Source organism: Monodelphis domestica, chromosome 2 (assembly GCF_027887165.1).
Source record: "Monodelphis domestica isolate mMonDom1 chromosome 2, mMonDom1.pri, whole genome shotgun sequence".
Taxonomy (NCBI): Eukaryota; Metazoa; Chordata; class Mammalia; order Didelphimorphia; family Didelphidae; genus Monodelphis; species Monodelphis domestica.
Window position 1 is genome coordinate 235,708,214 of NC_077228.1, and position 27,437 is coordinate 235,735,650.

A 27,437-nucleotide genomic window follows, 5' to 3' on the forward strand; every position below is an offset into this window, starting at 1 on the left:
ATATCTGTGAATGGGATGAACTCACCTATGAAATAGAAGCAAATGCTAGAATGGATTAGAAATTTTAATCTAACAATATGTTGTTTACATGACACATTTAATTTTTAAGTATTTATTTATTTTTTAAAAAATTTCTATGGTTACATGATTCATGTTCCCTCCTTGCCCTCTTCCCTCCTTCCTCCTGGAGCTGGCAAACATTTCCACTGGGTTATACATGTATTATCACTCAATACTTATTTCTATATTATTTATTTTTGTAATTGAGTAATCTTTTAAAATCAAAACCCCAAATCCTATACCATATAAACAAGTGATAAATCATATTTTTTCTTCTGCGGTTTTCTACTCCCACAGTTCTTTCTCTCAATGTGGATAGCATCCTATGTGATACAATTAAAATAGAGACATACAGAATTAAAGTATAAGAGGCTGGCGCAGAATCTATTATACTTCAACTGAAGTAAAAAAGGCGGGGATAGCAATTATGATTTCACACAAAGCAAAAGCAAAATTTTAACTAATTAAAAGCAATAAGCAAGGAAACATTTTGCTGAAAAGAACTATAGACAATGAAAACCAAATAAAATAGATAAAAATCAATAAAATAGATAAAACATTAGTTAATTTGGTTTGAAAAAAAGAAAGAAGAAAAACAAATTACTAGTGTCAAAAAAGAAAAGAGTAAAAGTACTACTAAGGAAGATGAAATTAAAACAATTGGGAGTTATTTTGCCTAATTGTATTCTAGTAAAACTGACAATATAAGTGAAATGGATGAATATTTACAAAAATATAAACTTCTCAGATTAACAGAAGAGGAAATAGAATAATTAAATAACCCTGTATTGGGGGGGAAGTTGAATAAGCCATAAATGAGCTCCCTAAGGAAAAAAATACCCAGGAACAGATGGATTTATAATTGAATTTTACCAAACATTTCAGTAGCAATTAATCCCAATATATAATATTAATAATTAAATTACAAATATAAATATAAATTATATACCAATATAAAAATGAGTAAACATAAATAAATAATTAAATTCTTTTTTATGACCCAAATATAATTTTGATACCTAAATGAGAGGGAACAAGAACAGAGAAAGAAAACTATAGGGCAATTTCCTTAATGAATATCAATGCAAACAATTTTTAAAAATTTGCAAGGAGATTATAGTAATTTATCACAAAGATCATATACTATGATTAGGTGGAATTTATACCATGAATGAAGGGGTAGTTAAATGTTAAGAAAACTACAAGCATAATTGATGATATCAATAACAAAACAAAACAAAAATCATATAATTATATCAGTAGATACAAAAAAGCCCTTGATAAAATGTGATACAATTCCTATTAAAAACACTAAAAAAAAATCAGAATCAATGCAGCCTTTCTTAAAATTATAAATAAAACTAAAACCAAATATAAGTAGTATTTATCTAAAACCAAGCACAAGCATTCTCTGTAACAGGGATAAACTTAAAACTTTTCCAATAAGATCAAGGATGTCCATTATCCCCACTAGTATTTAATATTGTACTAGAAATGCTAGCTATAACAATAAGATAAGGAAAATTGAAGAAATAAAAATAGAGAATGAGGAAACAAAACTATCACTCTTTGCAAATAATATGATGGTATACTTAGAGAACCTCAGAGAATCAACTGAAAAATTAGTTGAAACAATTAAAAACTTCAACAAGGTTGCAAAATATAAAACAAATCCACATAATTTATAGCATTTATATATATATATATATATATACATACATATATATATAATCAACAAATTCCAGCAAGAAGAGACACATAAATTCCATTTAAAAGCTTTGTAGACAATATTAAATACTTGTGAGTCTACCTGCACACACCCAGGGACTATATGAACACAATCAGAAATCTCTTTTCACACAAATAAAGACAGATCTAAACAACTGGAAAAAATATTCATTGCTTGAGGATAGGCTAAGCCAACAGAATAAAAATTACAAATCTGCTTCTTAATCTACTTATTCAATGGCATATCAAACAACCAAAGAATTATTATACAGAGCTAGAAAAAATAATAAAATTCATCTTTTAGAACAAAAGGTAAAAAATACCAAAGGAATCAATGAAAAAAAAAGTGAAGGAAGGAAGCCTAGCAGTTCAGATTTCAAAATTTGTTGCAAAGTATTAATCATTAAAACAATCTGGTACTGGCTAAGAAATGGAGTGCAGGACCAGTGCAATAGATTAGGTACACAGTTCAGAATAGTAAATGACCATAGTAATCTAATGTTTGATAAACCCAAAGATCCAAGCCTTTGGGCTAAGAACTCACCATATGACAAAAATTGCTGGGAAAATTAGAAAGTAGTTTTGCAGAAACTGGGTATAGACCAATATCTCAAGCATATACTAAGATAAGGCCAAAATGGATAAATGATAAATACATAATGGGTGCTATCATAAGTAAATTACAAAAGCATAGAAAAAATGTATGTGTCAGATCTATGGATAAGGGAAGAGTTTATGACCAAATAAGAAAGGATCATAGGCAACAAAATAGAGCATTTCAGTTACATGAAATTGAAATGCTTTTGTACAAACAAAAGTAATGCAGCCAAAATTAGAAAGAAAACAGGAAACTGAGAAAAATATTTTCATCAAATTTCTCTCGATAAAGACCCCATTTCTCAAATATACAGGGAACTGAACCAAATTTGTAAACATAAAAATTATTCTGAAGTTGATAAATGATCAAAGGATTTAAATAGGGAGTTTTCAGAAGAAGAAACCAAAGCAAAACCCCCTCAAAAATACAAAAAATTGACACATGAAAAAATTCTCTGTCACTATTGATTAGAGGCATGCAAATTAAAACAGCTCAGAGACAGAAAAGGAAAATGACAAATGCTGGAAAGGATGTGGAAAAGCAGGTATATTAATTCACTTTTGGTAGGTTGTGAATTTATCCAATCATTCTGAGGAACTATTTGGAACTATGCCCTAAGAATAAAACTGTGCATGGTCTTTGACCCAGCAATTCCACTACTATGTCTTTATCCCAAGAGATAAAAAAAAAAAGGGAAAAGAACCCATTGGTACAGGAATATTTTTTATAGCAGCTTTTTTTTGTGGTGGCAAAGAATTAGAAACTGAAAGAATGCCAATCAGTTGGAGAATGGCTAAACAAGTTGTTCTATATATAATTATGATGGAATACTATTGAGCTATAAGAAATGATAAGGAGGATGCTTTCAGAAAAACCTGGTTAGACTTATATGAATTCATGCAAAATGAAAGCAAGAAGAACTAGAAGAATATTGTACACAGTAATAATATTACTGTAAGAATGATCAACTATGAAAGTCCTACTACTTTGATCAAGACAATGATCCAAGATAATTCCACAGGATCCATGATGAAAAATGCTTTCTAGTTCTAGAAAGAGAACTGATTAACTCTGGATGCAGAGTGAAATATACTTCTTTTAAACTTTATTTTTTGTTTTCCATAACTGTTATGGAAATATTTTTATGATATCACATGTATAATTGATACTAAATTGTTTACCTTCTCAAGGGGGAAGGATGGGGAGAGATTGAGAGAATTTAGAACTCAGAATTTAAAAAATTATAATAAAAAATTTCTAACATGTAATTGGGAAATATTTAATGAAATAAAAGCATTTAAAAATTTAAAAAGCAAAGTTCTAATTAATTATAATCTAGAGAACGTATTTATGATAATGGGATAGTAGACAAACTATATCTAATTTTAAATAGAGCATGTTATAGAGTCTAAGAAACTTTGCTTTTCCTTTGAAACGTTGACTGGCATCACTACTTACAAGTAAAAAAAGTCAATAACAGTGTGCATCAGATCTCTTCTGGTTTAATAAAATGTTAATTAAAAAAGCTTACTATAACAGCTCTAACCTTTAGTTTTATAAATCTTTGCTCTAGCTAATGATAACAGTAACTTCAATTCATAAAGCCCTCAAAGCTTTCTTGGCAAGATGGAATGCTTTAAAGACTAGGGAGTCATATTCTAGCATCATATTTTGGATTTGTCACATCACCTAGAATATTTTTTTAAAATCTCAGCCATAGGTGGTTTTTGCATAGAATAACAATAGCAACTACATAAATTACTGAATCTTTAGGTACTTCAGACTATACTGATAATACAAACATTTAAAAAAAAAACCCTTACCTTCCATCTTAGAATCAATACTTGGTATTGGTTCCAAGGCCAAGTTAAGTTAAGTTAAGTAACTTGCCTAGGATCCCACAGCTAAGTAATGTCAGGGGACAGATTTGAACTTAGGACCTCCCATCTGTAGGCCTGGCTCTTAATCCATTGAGCTACCCAGCCACCCCCAGTACAAACAATTTACTACTCACATTGGCATCTGTTTTATTCTCTTTATTTTATTTCTTTGTGCTGGAGGATTAGTATACTCATGTATGGGGCTTTATAGATGGAGAAACTGAGTACCTGAGAGGAATCCTTTATTTGTCTAGATGGGTCCAATGAATTCAGGGGAGGACTAGATTCCTGACCTGAAGTATCCATCCCAACTCTTACCTTTTTAAGCCTTCCCCAGATACCACCAGCAGCTAGGTAATAAATAAAGAACAGAGCTGAAGGAAAAATCAGCTCAGGCTGGGTGATTCCATTCACATTTCCTACTGAATTGTTTGAATTCATCCCTCCATGGCTTGTCAGACCAGAATAAACGACCCTCCAAACCTCAAACTAAACTCCATTACATTTTACTCTTCTTCCAAGCAGCTTAGCATTGAGGCTTTGTGCCGTGAAAAGGAATGGTGAGAACTCAATGGAACTCCCTTGTGACTAGAATGGGCAGGACTTTATACAACATTTGGATAGATTGTTTTTTCTTTCCTTTTGGAGAGGTTGTGTGTGCATTTAGGACTGATTCCATGGTAGTGGTGGTATTGGGAGACAGGGGACTGGCAGGGACTATGAACTGAAAAGAGATGAGCAGAAAGAATTACATTAATCTGGGTTTTGAAGGCATGAGTCTTGAACCCCATTCTGTCATACAGTAAGCATTCATTCTCCATTCTGACTATTTCACATTTATCAAATTGCCAACTATGTACAAGGCTCTGAGAATACCAAGGTGACTAAGATATAGGCTATACCCTCGAAGATCTAGGAGAGCTAGAATATTTGTTACATATTAGTTTTGTCCAACTCTTTGTGACCCTCTTTGGGATTTTATTAGCAAAGATACTGGAGTGGTTTGCCATTTCCTTCTCCAGCTTTTTTTTACAGGCAAATATGGTTAAGTGACTTGTCCAGGGACACAGTTAGTAAGTGTCTGAGATCAAATTTGAGCTCAGGTCTTTCTGACTCCAAACCCTTTGCTCTATCTACTGTATCACCCAGCTGCCCTCCTAGCTGCAAATATTTGTTTCATATTATGTACCTAATACTGTGCTAAGCCTTGTGGGAAGATATGAAGAATGATAAAACTTGATTTGTGCCTCCAGGGAGCTTAAAATTCAGTTGTGAAAACAAAAAACAGACAGGAAAAGATAAGACAACAAAGCAATGCAGGACATAATTGAGAATCTGGGATATGACTTTGAATACACTAGACAATTAATAAATGCTTTTTGAATTGAACCGAAAAATTAAAGTTGAGTGACCAGGATGACTGAATGTGACAAGGAAGTCAGAGGAGTGAGAGATACTGGAGTGATTGGGGAAGAGTTTCTGTAAGAGGTGGGACTTGAGTTGGACTTTGAAGAGTTATTAGTGTTTGAGTGAGGATCATTAAAAAAACCCAACTACTTGTATTTGAGCATTTACAAAAATTTTTTTAGATTTGTTGTGTTATATATATACCTCATAATAGATAAGGAAATTAAATTATCTAGTACAACTTTTTCATTTTATACTTGAGGAAAGAGAAACCCCTAAAAGTTAAGTGACCTCTAGGTGATAATAATAGCTGGAATTTATATAGAGCTTTAACATTTATGAAGTCTTTTCCATATGATTGAGTTTTATTCTCATAATACCATTGAAAGATTTTATTACAGGGATTATTTTGTTCATTGTACAACTTAGTTAACTAAGAGACTTGCCCATGATTACACAAGTAGTAAGTGTTACAGGTGGGATCTGATTGTATCTTTTTGCTCCTACTGTCTTGGATGGATAGGGATGAAAGTGCAGATGATTCCATCCAGAGAGAATAGTGTTAAGTGTGACTTTTAAAACTATTCCACCCTAATCAGACCATACTTTAGAAGATCTGATTTAGCCATTTCCTGATTAGTAACAATGGAGATACTTGGTTTAACAGAATCAAGTCTTGGGAACTCTATATTTCTCTACCCTACTCAGTTTAACAAGGCCAGGAATGTCTGCTTCATACTCAAAGATTTAATTATCTGAGAAAATGGCCTTCAACAGACATGTGCAGAAAACAGTGGACAGACCCCTGGGCTGTCCTAAGTCAAGCTAAGCTATCATTGGTACAGATGAGATGCAGGAAAGTGATGTATATAAGGCACGTCACTGGCTGTCTTTGCCCTCTTTCCCTGGAGAGGTGACTCTGGCTGGCAGCGTGCTAGGTGTTCTGACATCTTGGAGTGGTGGCAGTTATTTGTCTGGGTTTGGCAGTGAGTTTGCCCTTGAGCTGATTCAGGTTCAAGCATCTTGGCTGAGCCCTTTTGGAATTCAGACTGATTCCTTCCTCCTTCACACTCCAAAACCTTACTTTCTAGGTCTCCTAATCTTTCTGCCCTGTACTAGTCAGGTGAGAGAAATCCTACTCCCTTTCCTTCTTCCTACTTCTTAATCTCCTCCACTATATCAATTAAATCATCATAAAATTTCCAGCTGACTTGGGTATTTTATTATTTGGGATTTTCCCTGGTGACCAATTAAATTTAGATTTTAAGTCACAATGCTAAAATTATCCTTTACAGAATCAAGTTAGGAATGTACAAGTAAGTAGGGTTTGGATTTATGTATGGTGTGTAGGTATAAATGAAAGATTCCAAAAGAAATTTAATATGGTCCTACTTATACATAGAGGATATGAGCTTCAGAGTAGTGGGAGATTGGCTAGGCTGGGTGGAGCCTTGAAAGTCTGATAGAAGAGTATTGACTAGATGCAGTAAGCAATATTTTGGTTTTTGTTCTCTCCCTCTTTTCTCCTACCCCTAATGGTAATCAATGCTCTTCATTAAAGGATGTTTTGTACATCAAATCCTTTTCCTTATTCTGCAATTATTGTGATTTTTGGAATAGATATAATTTTTTACAATCGGGTAAACCTATTTTGTTGTGCATTTATCCAATTTATTTGCTTTTAAAACATCAGTCTGTTGTAGCAATTTATAAAGAATAAAAGTTATCAAAATTAGCAAATTATTTGATACTATAATTTGTGGTACAGGATTGCTTATTGTGATTTAGGTGTGTATTTTTGCTACAGCAATCACTACTAATATCAGAAATGAGGGCAGGAATTTGGTGTTTTCTAGTCTTATAAGATGCAGAACATTTTCCTGGGTGTATGTCTGGTAGGTTTACATTTTCTGTGCTTTAAGACATGGAAGAGAGAGGACTGACCAGCACTGATGGAAAGAAAGTAGGTGTTTCCTCTGCTTCAAGTTTCCACAAGGCAAAGGGCAGGGGGAAAGGGGGAGAATGTCAGAGATCCAAACTGGATCTGTCTTGGCTTTAGCCTCCACTTTCACAGTGGCCAACTTGCCTCCTGAGACATATGGTAGCCATATCCTGTCACAAAGGCTACTTTATTTGGTCACAATGAAAGTGGTACTGTAAAGTGTGAATTTTAAAACTATTCCACCCTAATCAGACCATTCTTTAGAAAATGTGATTTAGCTATTTCCTGATCAGTAACAATGGAGATATTTGGAATAACAGAGTCAGGTCTTGGAAACTCTACATTCTCTACCCTACTCAGTTTAACAAGATTTTGAAGGTCTGCATCAAACTCAAGATTTAATTATCTGAGGAGATGGCATTCAACAGACATATGCAAAAAAAGGACAGACCTCTGGGCTGTCCTAAGTCAAGCTAAGTCCTCATTGGTACAGATGAGATGCAGAAAAGTGATGTAAAAACGTCCATATAAGGCACGGCGCTTCCTTGCCTCTTTCTCTTTCCCTGGAGAGGCAACTCTGGCTGGCAGCATGCTAGGTGTTCCGACATCTTGGGAGTGATGGCAGCCCCTCTAACATTTGGTACTTTTCCTGTTTTGTAATTTACCAATTTTATGGATGTGAGAAGAAACCCCAAAGTTTCCTTAATTTGCATTTCTCTAATTATTACTGATTTGAAACATTTTTATATGACTTAGCATGGAATTCTTACTTTGAGAATAGCTTGTTCATATCCTTTGATCAGTTAGAGGATAACTATTATTATTATAAATTTACATCAATTCCTTATACATCTTGAAAATAAAATCTTTATCAGAGAAACTTGCTACAAATATTTTCCATAATTAATTGTTATATTTCTGTCTCTTCTAGGTTTTAAATGCTTTGGTTTTGTTTGTGCAAAACCTTTTTAATTTTATGTAATCAAGATTGAGCATTTTATCTTCTGTGATCCTTTCTATCCTTTCTTTGATCATGAACTGTTATTGTGGACTGACCCTGGGGATAACAAAAATGAGAGAGGATTTCATAAATCCTGCTTTGATTCATGGCTATCAATTTAGTGAACTAAAGTGTAATGTTCTCTTTCTACAGTACCCATTTCCTCTAACAACTACATGGCTCTACATCACTTAGAGAAACATTCTCTATGTTTTGCAGAGACACAGGAGCAAGAATTTACAAATGTAAGCAGATAAAGGCACATATATCCAACAAGAATGTGTTCATATTCATATACCTAATTTTAGGCACACACTTAGAGATATAAGTGCATATACATAGATGGTCAAAGCTAGAGGGAACCTTAGAGATCATTTAGACTAGGGCTTATTAACTTAGGGGGTCCATGGGCTTGTTTTTAAAAATATTTTGATATTTTATATATATAGTACCTCAATATAATTAGTTTCCCTTGTAATTTTATGTATTGTATTTTATGCATTTAAAACATTATTCTGAGAAGGGGTTTTGAGATTGGTTGCTCTAGATTGCCAAATGAGTCTACTATACACAAAAAAAAATTAAGAATCTCCTAATAGAAAATGCTGAAACTGAGGTTTAGATGAGGGGAAGATGACTTACCCAAAGTGTTATACAGGACACTTACAGTTTCTTTTTTATTTTGCCTGTAAGAATTATTTGACAAGGTAGGAACCCAAATAGAGCTTTCCCAACAGAGTGAGATGCCATTCCCACAATAAGCACAGAGAGCTTTAGGTCTCTAATAAAATCTTCATGTTACTATAATGCTAGTCTGAGTTTCTTAGGGTCATTGCAAGTCCCTTTCTTGCTAAAAATTTCCCAAATACAGGCTTCTTGTCTGTTTTATTCCCATAGTGAATATCTCAGGTGGGAGGAAGGAGATGGCATTGGAGCCATTCAGTATTCCAGATTGCATGGCAAGTAATATTATGAGAACAGGGTGGTCTTATTTGACAATATATTGAGTTTGAGATTAATTAACCTGACCTATGAATCAAATGCAACTCATTAGAAATTTATGACATATATGGCTCTCTTTCTAATACTATATTCAAACATGGAGTATTGAGATATCATTAGGAACCAAAAGCTAAAATCTAGGACAGTTTCATTTGCATAGAAGGAGAAACTAATTGCTTCAAAGTTTACCCTAAGGACAATCAGGCAAATGTTACAAACCATTCTCCCTCCACATTTCTGACCCTTGAACTTGCTCAAGAGATTTTCACTTCAAGTGAGCTTTTCTTCTTCAATATTGAACCTTCAAGGACCAGCTTTCTCCAGAAAGCTTTCTCTAGTTTTTCCCAACTAGAAGTGGTCTTTTCCTCCTTTATTTTCTCAGAATTCTTTGTCTTATCTCTTCTTTACCTGTATTATTTCCCTATTTTTGTATTATACATTTTTGGGGGGATGTATTCCTTTGACCAAGAGAGTTCTGCATTATAAGGATTTATTTTGTTAGGTATAGTAGGAAAATCACAAGTGATCCCATTTTAGGATTGGATTTCCTCAAAGATAGGGGGAACATATTTGCACTAGGGATGCTCAAAAGTTTTATATTAATTGTTCTATTAATGATCTTGTTTTCTTGCTCCTTCCCCCAATAATTAATAAAAGGAATATTTTAACTCTTTAATTTCCCTCTATTTTTCAGAAATAAAATTCTTTTAAAAATATTTTTTCCTCAATTACATGTAAAAACAAGTTTAAACCTTAAAAAAATTTTTGAGCCAAATTCTCTCCCTTCTCCCTCCCTGTGATAGTATGTAATCTGATATAGATTTTACATGAGAAATAATGTAAAACATTTTTCCATGTTAGTCTTTTTGTGGAAGATAATGTGCAAAAAAAGTGAAGAAAGTATAATATAGTATATTTTGGTCTGTATTCAGTCAGTATTCAGTCATTAGTTCTTTCTCTAGAGGTGGATAACATTTTTCATCAGGAGACCTTATGGATCACTATATTGCTAAGAATAATTTAGTCATTCATAATTGTTTATCATAAAATATTTCTGTTACTGTATACATTGTTCTCCTGTATCTTCTTACTTCACTCTGCATCAGTTCATGTAGGTCTTTCCGTTTTTTTTTCTGAAATCATCCTTCTCATCATTTCATATAGTGTAATAGTATTCCATTATAATCATATACCACAACTTGTTCAGCCATTCCTCAATTGATATGTATCCCCTCAATTTCTAATGCTTTGCTACCACAAAAAGAGCTGCTATAAGCATTTTTTGTGCAAATAGGTCTCCCCATCCATTAAAATAACAAAAACGAAACTCTTTGGGATGCAAATCTGGGTGTGGTATTGCTGGATCAAAGGTTTTATGCAGTTTTAAAGCCCTTTGCATAGTTCCTAATAGTTCTCCAGAGTGGTTTGATCAGTTCATAACTACACCAACAGTACATTAGTGTTCCAATTTTCCCACACTGTATTTTTCTTTTTTTGGCATATTAGTCAATCTGATAAATATGAGGACCTTGGAGTTTTAATTTGCATTTCTTCAATCAAGAGTGATTTAGAACATTTTTTCTCATAAGTAGAAATAACCATGTTTAAACAAAGAAATTGTCTATTCATATCATAGGATATGACTTGATATCTATTATCCTTGATTGACATGACTGTCAATTCAGGATTGATTTACAGTCTTTTATTTTATTTTTTAAACCCTTACCAATACTGTGTATTGTTTCTAAGATAGAAGAGTGGTAAGAGCTAGGCAATGGTGGTTAAGTGACTTACCCAGGGTCACACAGCTAGGAAGTGTCTGAGGCAATATTTGAACCTAAGACCTCCCATCTATAGGCCTGACTCTCCATCCACTGAGCCACCCAGCTGCCCCCTAACTTGCAGTCTTTTAAATTTGACTCAGTTCTTTATATATGAGAAATGAGGGCATTATCAGTGGAATTTGCTATAGAATTTTTTCTAGCTTTCTGCCTTTCTTGTCATCTTGGTTGCACTGGTTTCATTTGTGCAAAGACTCTTAAGTTTAAAATAATCAAAATCATCCATTTTATATCTTAAAGTGCTCTCTCTCTTATTTGGTCATAAATTCTTCTTATATCTATACATTTGACAGGTAAACTAAAATTCTTACTAAAAGAAAAAAAACTTGAAGAACATAAGCTTCTTCAGGGTAAAGTCCTATATAAAGCAGGTGCTTAATGAATGAATGAATGAATGAATGAACCCCAGTTTCATATCAGTTGAGACATCTCTGACTTGGGCAATAAATGATCCTGGAATGAAGAGGCAAATGGACTATGTGGTGTTGGAGCTTTAGAGAACACACATGTTCTCCCAGAGGAGGAGGGCTGGCTCAGGGAAGTATTTACCTCTAGCCAGAGAGTCTTTCTTTGGTTTCCAGGGTCGTCATTCCATAGGACATTAAATTCATTAATTTAAATTCATTAAACGAATATTTGTTAGATGCTTTATGAAAGGTACTTGAGGTATAAAGAAATAAAACAATTTCAGCTCTTAAGTACACATACATACAGCTTCTGTTCAGCCATGTCTGATTCTTTGTGACTCCATTTGGAATTTTCTTGGCAAAGTTTACCATTTCCTTCTCCAATTAATTTTACAGATGAGGAAACTGAAGCGAACAAAGCTAAATGACTTGCCTACAGTCACACAGCTAATAATTGTCTTAGGCCAGATCTGAATTTAGAAGATGAGTCTTTTTGACTCTAGGCAAGGCACTGAATCACCTAGCTGCCCTACATAGAGATAAATAAATAAAGAATTTCAAGGAAGAGTGTCTTCTAGGAGGTAGCACTTGAGTTTTGAAGAAAAACAGGCATTCGAAGAGATGTTGGTGAAGAGTACTTCCAGGCATGGGTGATAACCTTTACTGACTCCTGGAGGGAGATAGGAGATGGCATGTTAAATTTGAGGGAAAGCTAGTAGATTGGGTCAGATAGAATGTCGAGTACATAAATGGGAGTCATATGAAATCAGCCTGAGAATGTACGCAGTCTGGAACCAGATTGTGGAGGGGTTGATATGTCAGGCTAAAGTAGTTGTATTTGACCCCAGAATCAATATTGTTGTTTATTGAGTAATTTTTTAGCCCTGTCTGACTCTTCATACCCTGTTTGGGTTTTGTTGGATAAGGTATTGCAGTGGCTTGCTATTTCCTTCTTATGCAGAATCACACAGCTAATAAGTATCTGAGGCCAGATTTGAACTCACAAAGGTGAGTTCTGACTCACAAAGGTCCTGACTCCAGATCTGACACTGTCTCCACTATGCCACCTAACTACTTCCTAGAATCAATAGGGAACTGCTGGAAGATTTTATATAAAGGAGTGATAGGGCTAAATGCCTTAGGAGGATTAATTTGACAGCTGTGTCAGAAGAATGAATTGGACAAGGGAGTTTTCTCTTTTTTCATTCATTCTTGACTTCCCTTGAATTCTGGAAGGAGAGAGAGAGCCAGGGAATCAAAGATAATAGTCCCTAACCCTTTGTTCCATTTCCATTGAATACATACCCTGAATGGTGGCTGATATTAGAAGAATTTTATCAGCAAAGTCATGGCCATCAAGAGTCCCAAAGGCAATTTTCCAGTTGACAGGTTGGAAGAACCTAAGGAAAGTAAAAAAGATAAAAGACTTCTAGTGAAGTAGAAGGGGCTTTCCCTCTTTTAGAACTCACATTGAGAGCAGAGATCCCATAGAAAGAAAATTCCCCTTGAGAATGAAGATGGAAGTAATTGAGGATGCAGGTGGAGGGATCTATATATCTTTGGCTCTTTTTTTTGGGAGAGAGAATTTTCCTTTGAAAACTTTTATCCTGGAATTACTGGGGTTTAAGATTTTTCATGGAGGATGTTCAACTTGGCCATAATTCTTTTTTCCTTTAAATTCTTTCCTTCCATCTTAGAATTGATACTAAGCATTCGTTTCAAGACAGAAGAGAACAGTAAGAGCTATGCAATTGGGGTTAAGTGACTTGCCCAGTGTCACACAGCTAGGAAGTGCTGAATTCTAGATTTGAACCCAGGACCTCCCAAATCTAGATCTGGTTCTCTATCCACTGAGCTACCTACTCACCTCTGGCCATGATTCTTAAAAGTATATTTGGCACAGACCAGTCCAGGCTAATCTTGGTGATTTCAGGCAGGATTTTTGGACATGAGAAGGCTACTCCTGCTTTTTCCTTATCCATTTTAAGGTGAAAAAATTGTGCAAGTCAGAAAATGCTCTTTGGAGGATTCTGACATAGACTGGTTGAGTAAAACAGGATCTAAGTGGAAAACAAGATGTTAATTTGCATGTGAACTTAGACAATCAACTAAATTCAGAAGCCTTGGAAATCTCATACTTACATTCAGCTCAAACATCTAATGATTTTAGGAATTTTAAGTTATTATTATTCTTTTGCTGGCAACTAGAAAAGAATGCTGGAAGTAGAATTGGGAAGACCTCAGTTTAAATCCAGCCTCAGATACTTATTAGCTATGTGACAATGGACAAGCCATTTACCTCCTATTTGCCTCATTTTTCTCATTTGTAAAGTGGGGGTAATAATAGCACCTACTTCCCAGGGTTTATAGGAAGATAAAATAAGATAATATTTATAAATTGCTTTACAAAACTTTAAGGTCTGTATAATTATTTCAGAGAGCTGAGAGAGGAAAGTAGGAGAGAGATAACACTTATGCATGTGATGATTAGTGTGGTGGAATTGGTGGCCCAAGTTTTCTAAGGTTTGGAATGTTCTTTGCCAAGTGAAAGTGAATGTATTAAGCTCCTGAGGAAAGGAAAAAAAAGGAATGAGAAGTCTTGTCTCCTGGATAAACTGTGATGCCTCTGAGTTCCACTAGATGTCACCATTTCAACAGGAATCTACCTTTACCCTAGGACACCTAGCACATCTCTAGTCACCACATGTGCTCCTGAGAGTGGTGTGTGTCTGTGTCTGTGTGTGTATGTATGTTTTGATGTTGTTCTGTCTTTTGAGTTCAACAGCACACACCAGTTGAACAAACCCACTTGGAGACTGAGAAAGAGAGAGAGACAGAGACAGAGAGAGAAAGAGAGGGAGAGGGAGACAGAGAGATAGACAAAGAGGGAGAGAGAAAGACAGTGAGACAGAGAGGGAGAGAAAGAGACAGAGAGAGACGAAGACAGAGACAGAAAGAGAGAGACAGAGAGAGGGAGAGAAACAGAAAGAGAGGCACAGAGGGAGAGTGAGACAAAGAGAGACAGAGAGGGGAGAGAGAGACAGAGAGGGGGAGGGGGTCAAAGAACAGTGCAGGTCTGAATCCCCTCTGGTACCTGAAATTAGCATGGGCAGGGTGGTTTTTAAGTTCCCGTCATTGGCCTCTGGTATGATGTTCAGCAACTTACAAAGAAGCTCATATACATGGACACTCTCGAAGGGTTCTACTTCCAGACCTTTCTTGAAGTCAGGACCCACAGCTCGGAAGATGGTCTTCATGTCCATGTTTTCATTGTCAAAGCCATGTTCCCCTTTGTTAAATTGGACATTAATTCTCTGTGGAGAGAAGGAGAATAGCAACCATTGCTGGCATTTGCTAGGTGGGACTGCCTCTTCCCCCAACATCCCCCTCTAGCCTCTTGCCTGCAGATTTCTCATCCGTCTCTTTTTCCACTGTGATTAAGCACACAGAAGTGGAGGTTAGAAAGATGATTCCAAGACTTAGATTTTTTAAGTCCTAGCCTTGGAGATAGAAATCATTGAATATTCATCATCATGACTTATAAGTTTAAATAATTATAAATAAGTGAAGAGAGCTACCAATCCAGAGATTTCATTTTTTAAAAATAAGACTTTGAGTTAGAAGGGATCTTGGAGATAATTTGGTTTAATCTCTTCATTTTACAGCAAGTACAAGGACCCCAAGTGAGGAAGTGAATTGCTTAAGCTTACTAGGATCTGAACCCCTCTTATTCAAATCTGTGCTCTTTTCATTATATATCACAACTTCCCCAGTTTCCTGCTGTTTCCTTTCTTGTCCAAATCACTTCCTCTGCTCCCTTCTTGGCTCTTGGTTTGCCAGTTTTCTAGTCTTTCTCCTCTCAGTCAACCATGATTCTTCTGTCCTTAACCATGTTACACATTCAAAACACACACACACACACACACACAGAGTCTTGATATAGTGATTATATCTATACTAGTCTATGCTGGGAGCCATCAGACCACGATGCCTTGACAGAGTCATGCATGGTAGCTGGGGAGACCACAGAGTGGTCCTTGGTGAGATGTGATTGCCCACCCAACCCCCTTTTACATGACTTCTTTCATCAGTGCCCCTTACCTATGAATTGACATGATTATTATTCCCTCAGTCTCAAAAGAAATAATGCAAGAGCAAAACACCTGTACCCTAATTCTCTAAAACATCACCAAAAGATCAGACCCTCAAACCCAATCCCAAAAGACGATAGTCTTTTGAGTTAACTTTTACTTAGATACATAATTCCCAGCAAAACCGCAGCTACAGGTCAAGTCAAAAACTTTCCCACATACAGAAGCCTATTCTCATGAAGTCAGCACACAAATCAATCATAGAGGCCCAAGAGATAAGTACAAGTACATCAAGCTTCAGTATACCTCAATGACTCGATTATACAAATCAGTAACTCCCTAGAAGCCACCAGTCTAAATTTGAATTGTGTTCCCAGACCCCTCAGCCTCCATGATATGATTGTTGTCTTCTAAGAACTGCTGATTAATTATTCCATTTTATTAAAAGCAATACGTAATTTTCCTTGATTGTTTGTAAGCTCAAAACTTCTCACAGGGTAATGAGAAAATTAAGCCACCTGTGACAAAATCATTTATCTTGTGTGCAACCTTTATTCTGTCTGTAATCACAATACAAGAATATAGAATGTTAATCAAGTGATTTGTTAAAAGTTGATGTATCACTTTTCCAATTATCTCTTTGATTTTGTGTATCTGTGTACCAAGAGAATGGGTATAAAATAAAGATCAGACATCAGGAAAGCAGAGCAGCTATCAGATGCACAGCAATCCCATGACTGCTATGATTAAGCTGTCTTCCATTTGTTATTTATTTTATTTTATTTATTTTGACTGATCGTTTGCCACCAGTCAGGATACCCTGGAGTCTCAGGCAAGGGTGGACTTTGCCTGTGACAAGTCTATGCAAATTGTATATTAGCTAAGAGTAGTGAAAAGTCTATGGCACTACTCAAGCATTGAAATAGATCACCTAGTGAGTGGAAAGAGAACACAAGGAGGGTTTCACAAAATTTAGGCTCCATAACCTTGATCTTATGTTGGCTGTGAAGGTATGTTTTGTGAGAACATGTAGATGTTAGGAAAGCCAGGAGTGAAGTCATTTAAAAATTTAATTTATCCATATCCCTGACTTCAGAATATATTAACTGTATGATCCGGGTCAAGTTGCTTAACCTCTCAGTATTTTAGGCAACTGTGACTCTAGATTGCATGGGAAGAAGAAGTGCTTCCCCTGGAGCTCTTTACATCAAGGACATCCAGTTACTGAATGAAGGAGGTAGGAGAAGGGGACTCCAACTGGAGAGGTAGGATCAATAAAGATATTCTTTCTGTAGAATGGAAAACATGCTAAGCTTGGAGTCAAAGGGCTGGGGTTGAATCCTAGCTAGCTATATCATTTAGGGTAAGTGACCAAACCACTCTGGGCCTTAATTTCCTCATCTGTAAACTGGACTAAGTGGTTGATTCCTTCTAGCACTAAATCTTTGATCCTATGATTCTTTTTTCCCACTATATTTACATGGGTCAACCATTTCCATTCTATCATGTAGCACAAGCACACACTTACATGCTACCATCTTCACACCTTATATCCTTTCCTACCACTCCCCCAGTGCTATAAGTTTGACACCCCCTTACTCCCTTAGTCTTTCCCACACATTTTCAGGCCTGTGTCTTCTATGATCACCCTTCATACTCTGTGTCTGACCGTCCTTCTCCCATAGTTCTTTTCCACACTGTCTGAATATCTCCCACTTTGGGTTTTATCTAACAATTTCTTATAATCCCTTCCATCCACTGTGTGACACATACCTTTGGCCGTCATTTCTCTTAGCTTGTGTCTGCTCTTTTAGATATCTTTTACTATCAGCCCTTATTACTTGGGTCTGATATACATGCATCCTGGACTTATCTTGTGTCTCTCATGCGTATATATTGCTATCTTCTACTGTGTATGACACACATGTACTCTATCTTTCTGTGACTTCAGTGTCTCTATTTTGTTTCAAAATAGCCTGACACCCTCTTTATTGTATTCAGCCTAGGCCCTCCCAAATGGCTGTTTCTTTGGGTGCTATCAATGTATTTCATATCCAGAAGTTTTCCATAACCAATTTGATTTGGGAAATTCCTAAATACTATCTGTATAGATAAATGGACATTTAGTGAACATCTCCTCTCAGATGAGAGTATAGATATAGAGTCTGTCACATAGTAGGTATTAAATAAATGCTTATTCCCTTTCAATTCCCCCATCCTCTCCTCTCATCTAGCACCTTACCCCATGAATGACATAGCCTAAGTCACTATACATGACCAGTGGAACGATTCTGTCATTATTGGCATAGTGAAAGCGCTTAGGGAAAGATTCCTTCTTGTAGATGTGGAGTTTGGGATGTGCATTCTTAAGGGTCTCATAAACAGTCTCCAGCTTCCCTTCTTTTGGAAGTAGCATCCCATTCGGCCCATAGTCTAGGAGTTCAAACTCAATATCCTTGAAGGTAAAGTTGGAGAATTCATGAAATTCAACCAAATCAGAAGCATTCTTTAAAACAGTGGTCATGCCATGGTCAGATGTAATTATCAAGTTGAGGTTATCTGTGAGGTTATACATGTCAATACTTTCCCGGAGATAGCCCACAGTTCGGTCCACTTGCAATACCATGTCCTTCCTCTCTTGGGACTCAGGGCCATATTTGTGGCCTGTGGAGTCTGGCTCCCCAAAATAGAGGGTGACCAGGTCCAGGTTATCTTCTGTGAACCACTTCATCACTGTGTCAATGTTCCGTCTCCATTCTTTCTCATTGCCGTAGTTATGTGCTATACCTTCCTTCCTGCTCACAGTCACAGACTCACCTTGGTAGCTGACATTACCACCAGGATAAAAGAATGAACCAGTTTTTAAGCCCTGTCAAAAAAAGTTAGAAGACGAATCAAGGGATGTTCACAGTTCTTCAGTCTTTTTTTTCTTTTTTTTTGGCTATTCTGGTTTACTTTTTGACACCCCTACATTCATCTATTTGTTCATCTGCCCATCCAGAATTCTTTATTTTTTTAATAACATTCATATCTTTGATTTTATGTTATCTTTATAATATTCTCATGTCAGACTTAAAGTAGTAATTATTACTTATCATCTCTGAGAGGGGGAAGGGAAAGGAGGGAGATTTGGATCTTATAATTTTGGTATGGTGAAAATTGTTATTGCATTTCATTGGGAAAATAAAATATTTGAATTTAAAAAATTAAATAAAAAGATATATAGTAAAAATAAAAACAATATGGGAGAGTCACATAGTATGAGTTGGGGATTATAGATGGACAGCTTCCTTGTTGGCACTTTCTGAACCTGTATTTTCATTGATGTAGGGAAACACTTGCAGGGGGAAAACTCACTCTGTCAATACTCATAATCAACTGTAGTGACCTCGATGGTGGCAATTTAGAGAGTTGCCCAAGGACATTGAGAGATTAGGTGACTTTCCCATAGTCACACAGTTAGTATGTGCCAGAGGCAGGACTAAGTCCAGGTCTTTCTTGACTCTGAGGCTGGTTCTCCATCCACCATCTTGCCTCTATCCACTGAATTGCCTAGTACTACAATAGTATGCATAAAATTATAAAGAACCATAAGATCATACTTACTATGTTGGGGTGATCTTCTAAGGACAATTTATATAGATATATGCATAAAAGAATCACACAGGATTAAAGGGTAGGGAGGGATTTTGATGTGCATTGAATGGTGATGTGTAGGAATTATCCATATCAGTGATATTATTTTTCTATCTGCCCTTAGAGTACATCTAGATAATCACCTATATCCATTTTCTTTCTGCACACAATTTCTCCACATCACTTTCCCTTTAATTCAGCTATCATTTTATGTAGGCTGAGCACTCACCTAAGTCATAGATGCTGTCAGTTATCAAGTAATTAGCTGTTTCTTCCTGCCAGCATAGCTCAATGGAATGAGACCTGATAGTTTTCACATAAACTATTCAACTAAAGGAGTCTCAAGTTTGTGTTTTAGGCTTATGCTATACTTACTTGCAAATTTCAATTTATTCTTGACAATGAGAGCAGCTTTTGGCCCTGGATTCCCTCATATAGCAAAGTATGATTTGAAATCAGGAGATTTGGGTACAAATTTCAATTCTGTCATCTTTTAAACTGTGGTACCCTGAAAGAGTAATTTCATTTCTTTGATTCTGTTTTCTTTTCTGTAAATAGGGGCAAGAATACCTGTCTTACATTTTGGGACCCAAATGAGATAATGGATATGAAAGTGCTTTGTAACAATCATTATTACACCAGGACTGGAATACAGGAGGTCTTCATTATTTGAGGATAATTCGAATTGGAAAAAGGTGAATCCAATTAAAATAGAACAAGATTTCATAGTAAATAGTGAAAAAAGGTTTGTTTAGGGCCTTATTTTTGAAAAATAAACCCACAAATTATAAAAAATAAGCTTGTTTTATATTATTCATTGTAAAATTTAGATTGGAATTTAGTTATATGCTAATTCTTAGAAGGAAAATATTTTATCAATAGTTTTTTGGTGGAGAGGGCATAGTATGACATGGAATTCTTTATTTCACATTTGACTTTTTCCAGTATCACCATAAAGGTCATTGTCGCAAAACAAAATATCAATTTGTTTAATCAATTTTCCCAAGTCTCTTAATCCTTTGATATTTAAGTACCTAAAGGTACTTAAAGGAAACTTGCTATTGATGGAAGGGGATGAGTAGGGATAGACACTAGTTTTAAAGTGGGGAAGGTTGTTTGAATCAGGACTGATTTTACAAATTCATTTCATATCAGTTTTTGATAATTTGATGAATTTATTAATGAATGTTCTCATGTCATGACAACTTTTATTTCCTTCCTCATACAACTTCATAGAGAGGCATAGAAAACTGACATCAGGAAAAACCCAATTTAAGTCCTGCCTCTGATACATATAGACTGTGTGGCAATGACTAAGTAACTTAACTTTTTAATCAAAGTTCCAGAAAACTCTTTTAAGATTATAAACTCCAAAAAAAAGTTGTTCTTTAGTCATTTCAGTCATGTCATGATCCCTTGGAGTTTTCCTAGCAAAGATACTGGAGTGGTTTGCCATTTCCTTTTTCAGCTCATTTTATAGATAAGGAAACTGAGGCAAACAGGGGTGATTTGTCTAGGATCACATAGCTCATAAATATCTGAGGGAAGATTTGAACTCAGAAAGATGACTCCAGGTCCAGAACTCTACCTATTGGGCTATCTAGTTGCCCATAAATAGGTAAAATTATTGATCTGTTTCAGTAGGTAAGGTAATTTCTTCTGCTACTCAAATCACAGATCTGGAACAAAACAAAATGAATACTTAGATAATGAGGACCTACTTATCTTAGATCCATCCATTAAACTCTTATTTTTTTCTATACTGGAAGGAGGTATCTGTGGTTATAGAACTGGTGGGGACCCTATGAGATCATCTAACCTACCCATACCTTTTATTGCTGAGCAAACTTATGCCCAGAGGGATTAAGTGATTTCCCAAAGCCACACAATAACTGGCAAAGGTAGGATCCTAAATACTCAGATCCTCTGATTCCAAATCCAATATTCATTCTTCTAGTAGTACTAAACTATCCAGGCTTGAGTTAGGAAAAATTGAAAAAAATACAACATGTCTGGTAGGGCCAGCTACCTATCACTCTGGCCAAATCCTCAGTATTGGTCTCTGGGCATTGAATGTTGACAGAACCATAACCTCATAGAAAGGGAAAGTATCCTAGAGCTTATCTAAACCCAACCCCTCCTCCTCTTTTTTTTTAACAGATGGGAAAGTTAGCTTGGCATAGTGGATGGAAGGCTGGCCTAAGCCCCACTAAGAAGACTTGGGTTCAGTCCCTCATTCTAACACAGTATAGGACCCTGAACAAATTCTCCCAGCTCTTAGTACTCTAGGCCAATGATCTCAAATTCAAATAAAAATGGGGGTCACTAAACCATACATAGGGATTTCTGAAGACTGCATATTGACTTAATTTTTAAAAAGTAATATTATCTGCCTTAATGTATTTTTTAAAATTTTGGTAAACATTTTTGTTAAATATTTGCTTTGTTAAATAGTTAATATTTGCTAAATATTAAAAGTCATTTAAATAAATTTAGGATTTCTATTTCTGGGAGCCAAGATGATGGAATAAAGATTACTTTGAGCTTGCCTTTCCTATTACATTTTAATCTAGTTCAGTTGGCATTCAGACAGTGTCATGGTTCACATGTACCTCTGTGTGTTATACTTCTAATCTAAACAACTCTTTTAAGACTGTAAATTATTGAAAATGTGCCCATTTTTATTGGAGAAGGGAGTTTCCTCACTTCAGTTTTCCCTATATAAAAAAAAAATCCTCCTATGGAAAAACCAAAACTTAGGGAGGTAACACAACTTGCCAAAGGTCAGTCAGATAATTTGTGCCAGATAGGGATTAGAGCTCAGGTTTCTAAGAACGCAGACCAGTGTTCTTCCTACTTTGATATACTGACCAAACAAAAGACCATGGAAGATTTCTCTTTATCATTTCTTACTCTACAGAAGCACAGGACCAGGCTGTAGCTATTATCAAGACAGTTCTTAGAAATGAATAATAAAATAGAACTGAATAACTTTAAAAAACAACTTATTTGTCTCATAGTTATACATATGAGCCTTCAATCCTTTTGGCTACTTCTCATGGGTGAGTGACTTGAACAGGGTTGTGCCAAAGTGTTTTTGAGCCTATGGCAAGATTTGAATCCTCCATATTCCACCATGAACCCTGGAGTCTGTTTAGTACACCTAAATTAGCTCTAGATAGCTTATGGTGAAGTCCACTTGGGCCACAGTGACATACCTTTTGCCCACCCATTTTTTCTCCCATTTTTCTAAACTGTAACTGAGGCAGAGTGACAAATTTAGAGCATAATATCAGCAGTTGCAGCACTCTAATAGTGTAAAAACAAAGAAACACAAGAACTTAGCACTTAATTAGCAAGACTAATAGGAGCTAATGACACTGGGAGGAACTCCTCCCATACCCTCCTCTGTACTGGGATATACTTCATTCTCCTTGCTCTTGTGGCGTCCCCAGAATCTCCCTCCACAATAAGATGTTGTTTTACTTCCCTCCTCTTACAACTAAGGACATGTTTTGTGCCATTTGTCCCAGGCCTGGTTCATGGTAGTTGTTCTGGATGCAAACATTCCATAGCTTTGACCATGTACCCCTGGTAGATAAGGCAATGTTACCTGTCTCTGGGCGGTGATCCAAATGGGTAGGCTACCATTGTCCCACCACCTCTCAATCCCCAGTGTAGCATGGTAGGGTAGCTTCACTTTGTTGGTGGTATTATAGAACATGTTGTGGACAACCCCATGGTTCTCAATATACTTTCCTGAAGGAATAAGAGATGGTGGTATCGTAGGGTCAAAAAAAGGTTCAAAAAGTCACCCAGGAGATAATGAAACCAATGAAAGAGATAGGAGACTACAGTAAAGAGGGCAAAGTGAGCAAGGGTATGTACATTTAAATAAATCTTGCACAGTTATAGACAGAGGTCTCAGATCTCAACTACATGGAATTATGAGCTATTCTCCAAATGAGATTCAAAAGATATAAACAGTTTTGGGATGAGGAAATCAAAGGCATATATAGTCATATGAAAAAAATGCTTTAAATCATTGCTGATTAGAGAAATGCAAATCAAAATAGTTCTGAGATATCATCTCACACCTATCAAATTGACTAAAATGGAAAAAAAAGAGCAAAATGACACTGGAGGGGATGTTGAAAAATGAGAGCATTAATGGACTGTTGGTGGAACAGTGAACTGATTCAACCATTTTGGAGAGCAATCTGGATTTTTCCCAGTGTTATAAAACTGTGTATACTCTTAGACTCAACAATACCACTATTGAGTCTGTTTCCCAAAGTGATCAAGAAAAATGGAAAAGAACCTCTAGGTTCTAAAATATTTGTAGCAGCTCACTTTGTGGTGGCAAAGAACCAGAAATTGAGAGTATGCCCATCAATTTGGGAAATGGCATATGGATTGTGATGGAATAATACTACAGTGTTGAAAGAAATGATAAGCAGGTTAATTACAAAGAAACATGAAAAGACTTACATGAAATTATGAAAAGCAAAAGAAGTAGAACCAAGAGAACATTATATACAGCTACAGAATTAATGTTTGAAGAATAACTTGGTTATTTCCAGAAAAAGAACTGATAAATAGAAACACAGAGAAAAAAACATGGTTTATATGTACCTTTGGGGGGGGGAGCATCAAATGATGCCTTTTCTAATGTGGGGAGGAAGAGAGATACCTGGGAATTTTAATGAAACCAACAAACAAATAAATGAATAAGAAACAAAAAAGAAATCTTGCATAGGCAGGCCTTAAGAAATGGGGAGTGGGGAGGAAAAAAATCAGGAAACTCAAACCACAATCTTCTTACCTTTCCAAGTTTTCCTAGATTCGGAGTCAAGAATATCTGAATTCAAATCAGACCTCAGACATTTGCTTGTCCTATGCCTCTGGGCAAGTCACTTAACCTCTGTCTACCTCAATTTCATCAGTGAAATGGGGATAATAGTAGTATCTATCTCCCAGGGTGGTTGTGGGTATCAAATGAGATTGAATTTATAAAGTGCTTAGCATAGCACCTGGCATATAGAAGGCACTTTAAAAAAAGTACATTTTAAAAGTTTACTTCCTTAAGGAAGCCTTCCTAAGTCCTTAAATGTTCTTTATTCTAGGTCGATTTAGTACTTGCAACAGTAATTAAAAAAAAACCAAACTCTTACCTTCCACCTTAGAATCAACACTAAGTATTGGTTCCAAGGAGGAAGAGCAGTAAAAGCTAAGCACTTGGAGTTAAATGATTTGCCCATGGTCATGTAGCTAGGAAATGTTTGAGACCAGATTTGAACCCAGAGCCTCCTATCTTTAGACCTGGCTGTCTATCCACTGAGTCACCTAGCTACCTCCCAAAAATAATCTTCATGATCTCTTCAGGATTTATGGGCTTATAATTCTGCTTAATTTATACTATTTGTCCTTTGCTCAGAGCTTGGTAAAATGTATATTAGATCATCAAGATGTATTTCTGGTTTGCCTGATTATGATAATCTTGTCCTTATAAAGATAATATAATTTTACAGGATGGGACTTGACTTAGGCAAGGCATGTTTAACTTTCTTCATCTCTAAAATGGGGATAAAAAGAACACTTACTTCCCAATGTTATTGCAAGGATAAAATGCAATAAAATTTATAAAATGCTTTGCTATGTAAACTATATAAATATTGTTGTGGTGATGATGGTGATGAAGAAGAATTACAATTTGGATTCAGATCTTGATTCTGACACTACTTGTGTAACCTTGGGCAATACTTAACCTCTCTGAACTGCAGCTTCCTTATCTATAAAATGAGAGGGATGGATAGGGGGTGGTGGGGGATGATGATAGACTAGGTGACCCTGAAGAACCCTTCCATCTCTAAATCTCTGAATCTAAGACTAGAAATGAGTTCTCTTGACCTAATTTGTACAGTATTCTTTTCATTCATTAGCTCTCTGTTGCTCTATAACATCAGAAAATTTAATTCTGATGACTTGATTGAAAGGGTAATTAAGTCAAGGAGACATGTTTTAGCAGAAAGAAAGGATTATGGTATTGCTGGCAGAATGTTGGACTTGAAGTCAGGTAAATCTGGGTTCAAATCCCACTCCTAATACTCTGTGATCTTGGACAAGCAATTTCTCTTCTACAGACCTCAGTTCCATTGTCAATAAAATGTGTCTATCCATAGTAGCTACCTTATAGAATTGTTTTGAGCTCAAAACAGATAAAATTAAAGCATTCTGCTATTATTATAATATAATAGTTATTATTATTTACACTATATTTGCCACCATATATTTACTTGTTCCTTAATAAAGGTGAAGGTTTTTCCATGGGAGTTTATTTCATCTTTTCAGTATTATAAATAGCCAGAGATTAAGGATGATATATATATATATATATATATATATATATATTCTTCCACTCTCTACCTCATAGCATCCTGCATGGAATTCTACCTATTCTGGGCACTTATTCAGCATTGTTGCCTAACTGAACTGTTCCTCTTGGGGGTTCTTTTATCCCTGTCTCTCTTTCCCCAAACCTGTCAAGTCAAGTACTCACCAGTGACCAGGGTGAAATGACAAGGACTAGTCATTGTGACAAAGACGGGGGTCATATACCGAGCTTTCACACCATTCTGAGCCATGAAGTCCAAATTGGGGGTGTCCACATCTTGGTCGTAGTTCCAGCGGAAGCCATCAAAAGAAACCAGGAGCAACTTATTCCTGGGGGACGTGGAGAGCTCCCTATGGAAAGGAGCTCCAGCCACTAAAGAGAAGAGGGTGAGCAGAGCCACAGAAGACAGGGGAACTCTTGGGCATCTCATGTTGAACTGTGTAGAGTGACTTGTTGTGCACAGATGTAATCTGTCAGAGGAGAAGAGCAAAGTCCTAGGGCCATATTTGGCCTATCTTATCCTAGAATATCTTTAGGGAATCCATAAAGATTTAGTATATTTCCTTGTTTGAGAGATACACTTTAAAGCTACCATCCAAACCAATCTTCACATTTGTCACAGGAATTATAAACCATTTGTAATAGAAAAATAGCTGTACTTTGAGTAAGGAAAGACCTGGGTAAAAATTATGCTTCAAACACTCACCAGTTATAATGAGTGGGTCTGACTAATATATTAGTTTTGCCTCAGTATTTAAATAAAATGAGACATTTAGGTCATTAAGCAGTTAGCAAAAGGAGGTTTATTTAGCTTTAGCAGAGAAGGGATATTCAATGAGGATCCTATAGCATTTAGTTTGGGTAGATACCCTTGGGTAAGGAGGAAGCCATATCAATATGGACCAGGAAGTGTTATGACTTACACGTTAGCCCCCTGTGCCAATTAAGTCCTATGTATAACTTTGTTGTGTTTCAGAGGTAAAAAAAACAGTCTAACCCATTCACATCAAATCTCTTAAGGATCAGTAGAGGACCTTTCATTTAAATGGGCATAAGGCTTTAAGTACAATCCTAAATCTCACATATGTGAAAAGCCTAGCACTGGCTGTACTAAAAGACAAAATGAAGCTAAAAGGACAACAAAAACAAACCAGATGCTTAATAAAAAATTTAGTGCCTTCTGAGAAAGTTACCAAGAATGTAAAAAAAGCATATAGACCAAATATTCTAGGTGTTGCCTGTAAAAATGGAGATTTTGAACCCTAGACTTTAATTCCCAGAAGTCCTTGGTATTTACTAGAATTCCCTATAATCTCACCTGAATCTCCACATAGTTGAGATTACAATTGGTATTTAACTGGCAGCAACACCTCCCACGCATCTCTTCCAATGATGTAGCAAGTATAGTGGTAAACTAAGCGTGGGGATTTTGAATGGGCTAATCATCCATG

The 27,437-nt window shown here is 35.9% G+C and overlaps 1 protein-coding gene across 1 annotated transcript; it reads right to left on the reverse strand.

Moving 5' to 3' along the window:
- Nucleotides 1-13,188: 13,188 nt before the first annotated feature.
- ENPP7 (ectonucleotide pyrophosphatase/phosphodiesterase 7) lies at nt 13,189-26,428 on the reverse strand. Its single transcript, XM_001380259.4, has 5 exons — nt 26,152-26,428; nt 23,206-23,351; nt 18,199-18,825; nt 14,960-15,179; nt 13,189-13,265 (listed from the first exon to the last, which is right to left on the reverse strand). Exons 1-5 carry the CDS (start codon nt 26,414-26,416, stop codon nt 13,189-13,191), a joined length of 1,335 nt encoding a protein of 444 aa, XP_001380296.2. The 5' UTR covers nt 26,417-26,428.
- Nucleotides 26,429-27,437: the final 1,009 nt, after the last annotated feature.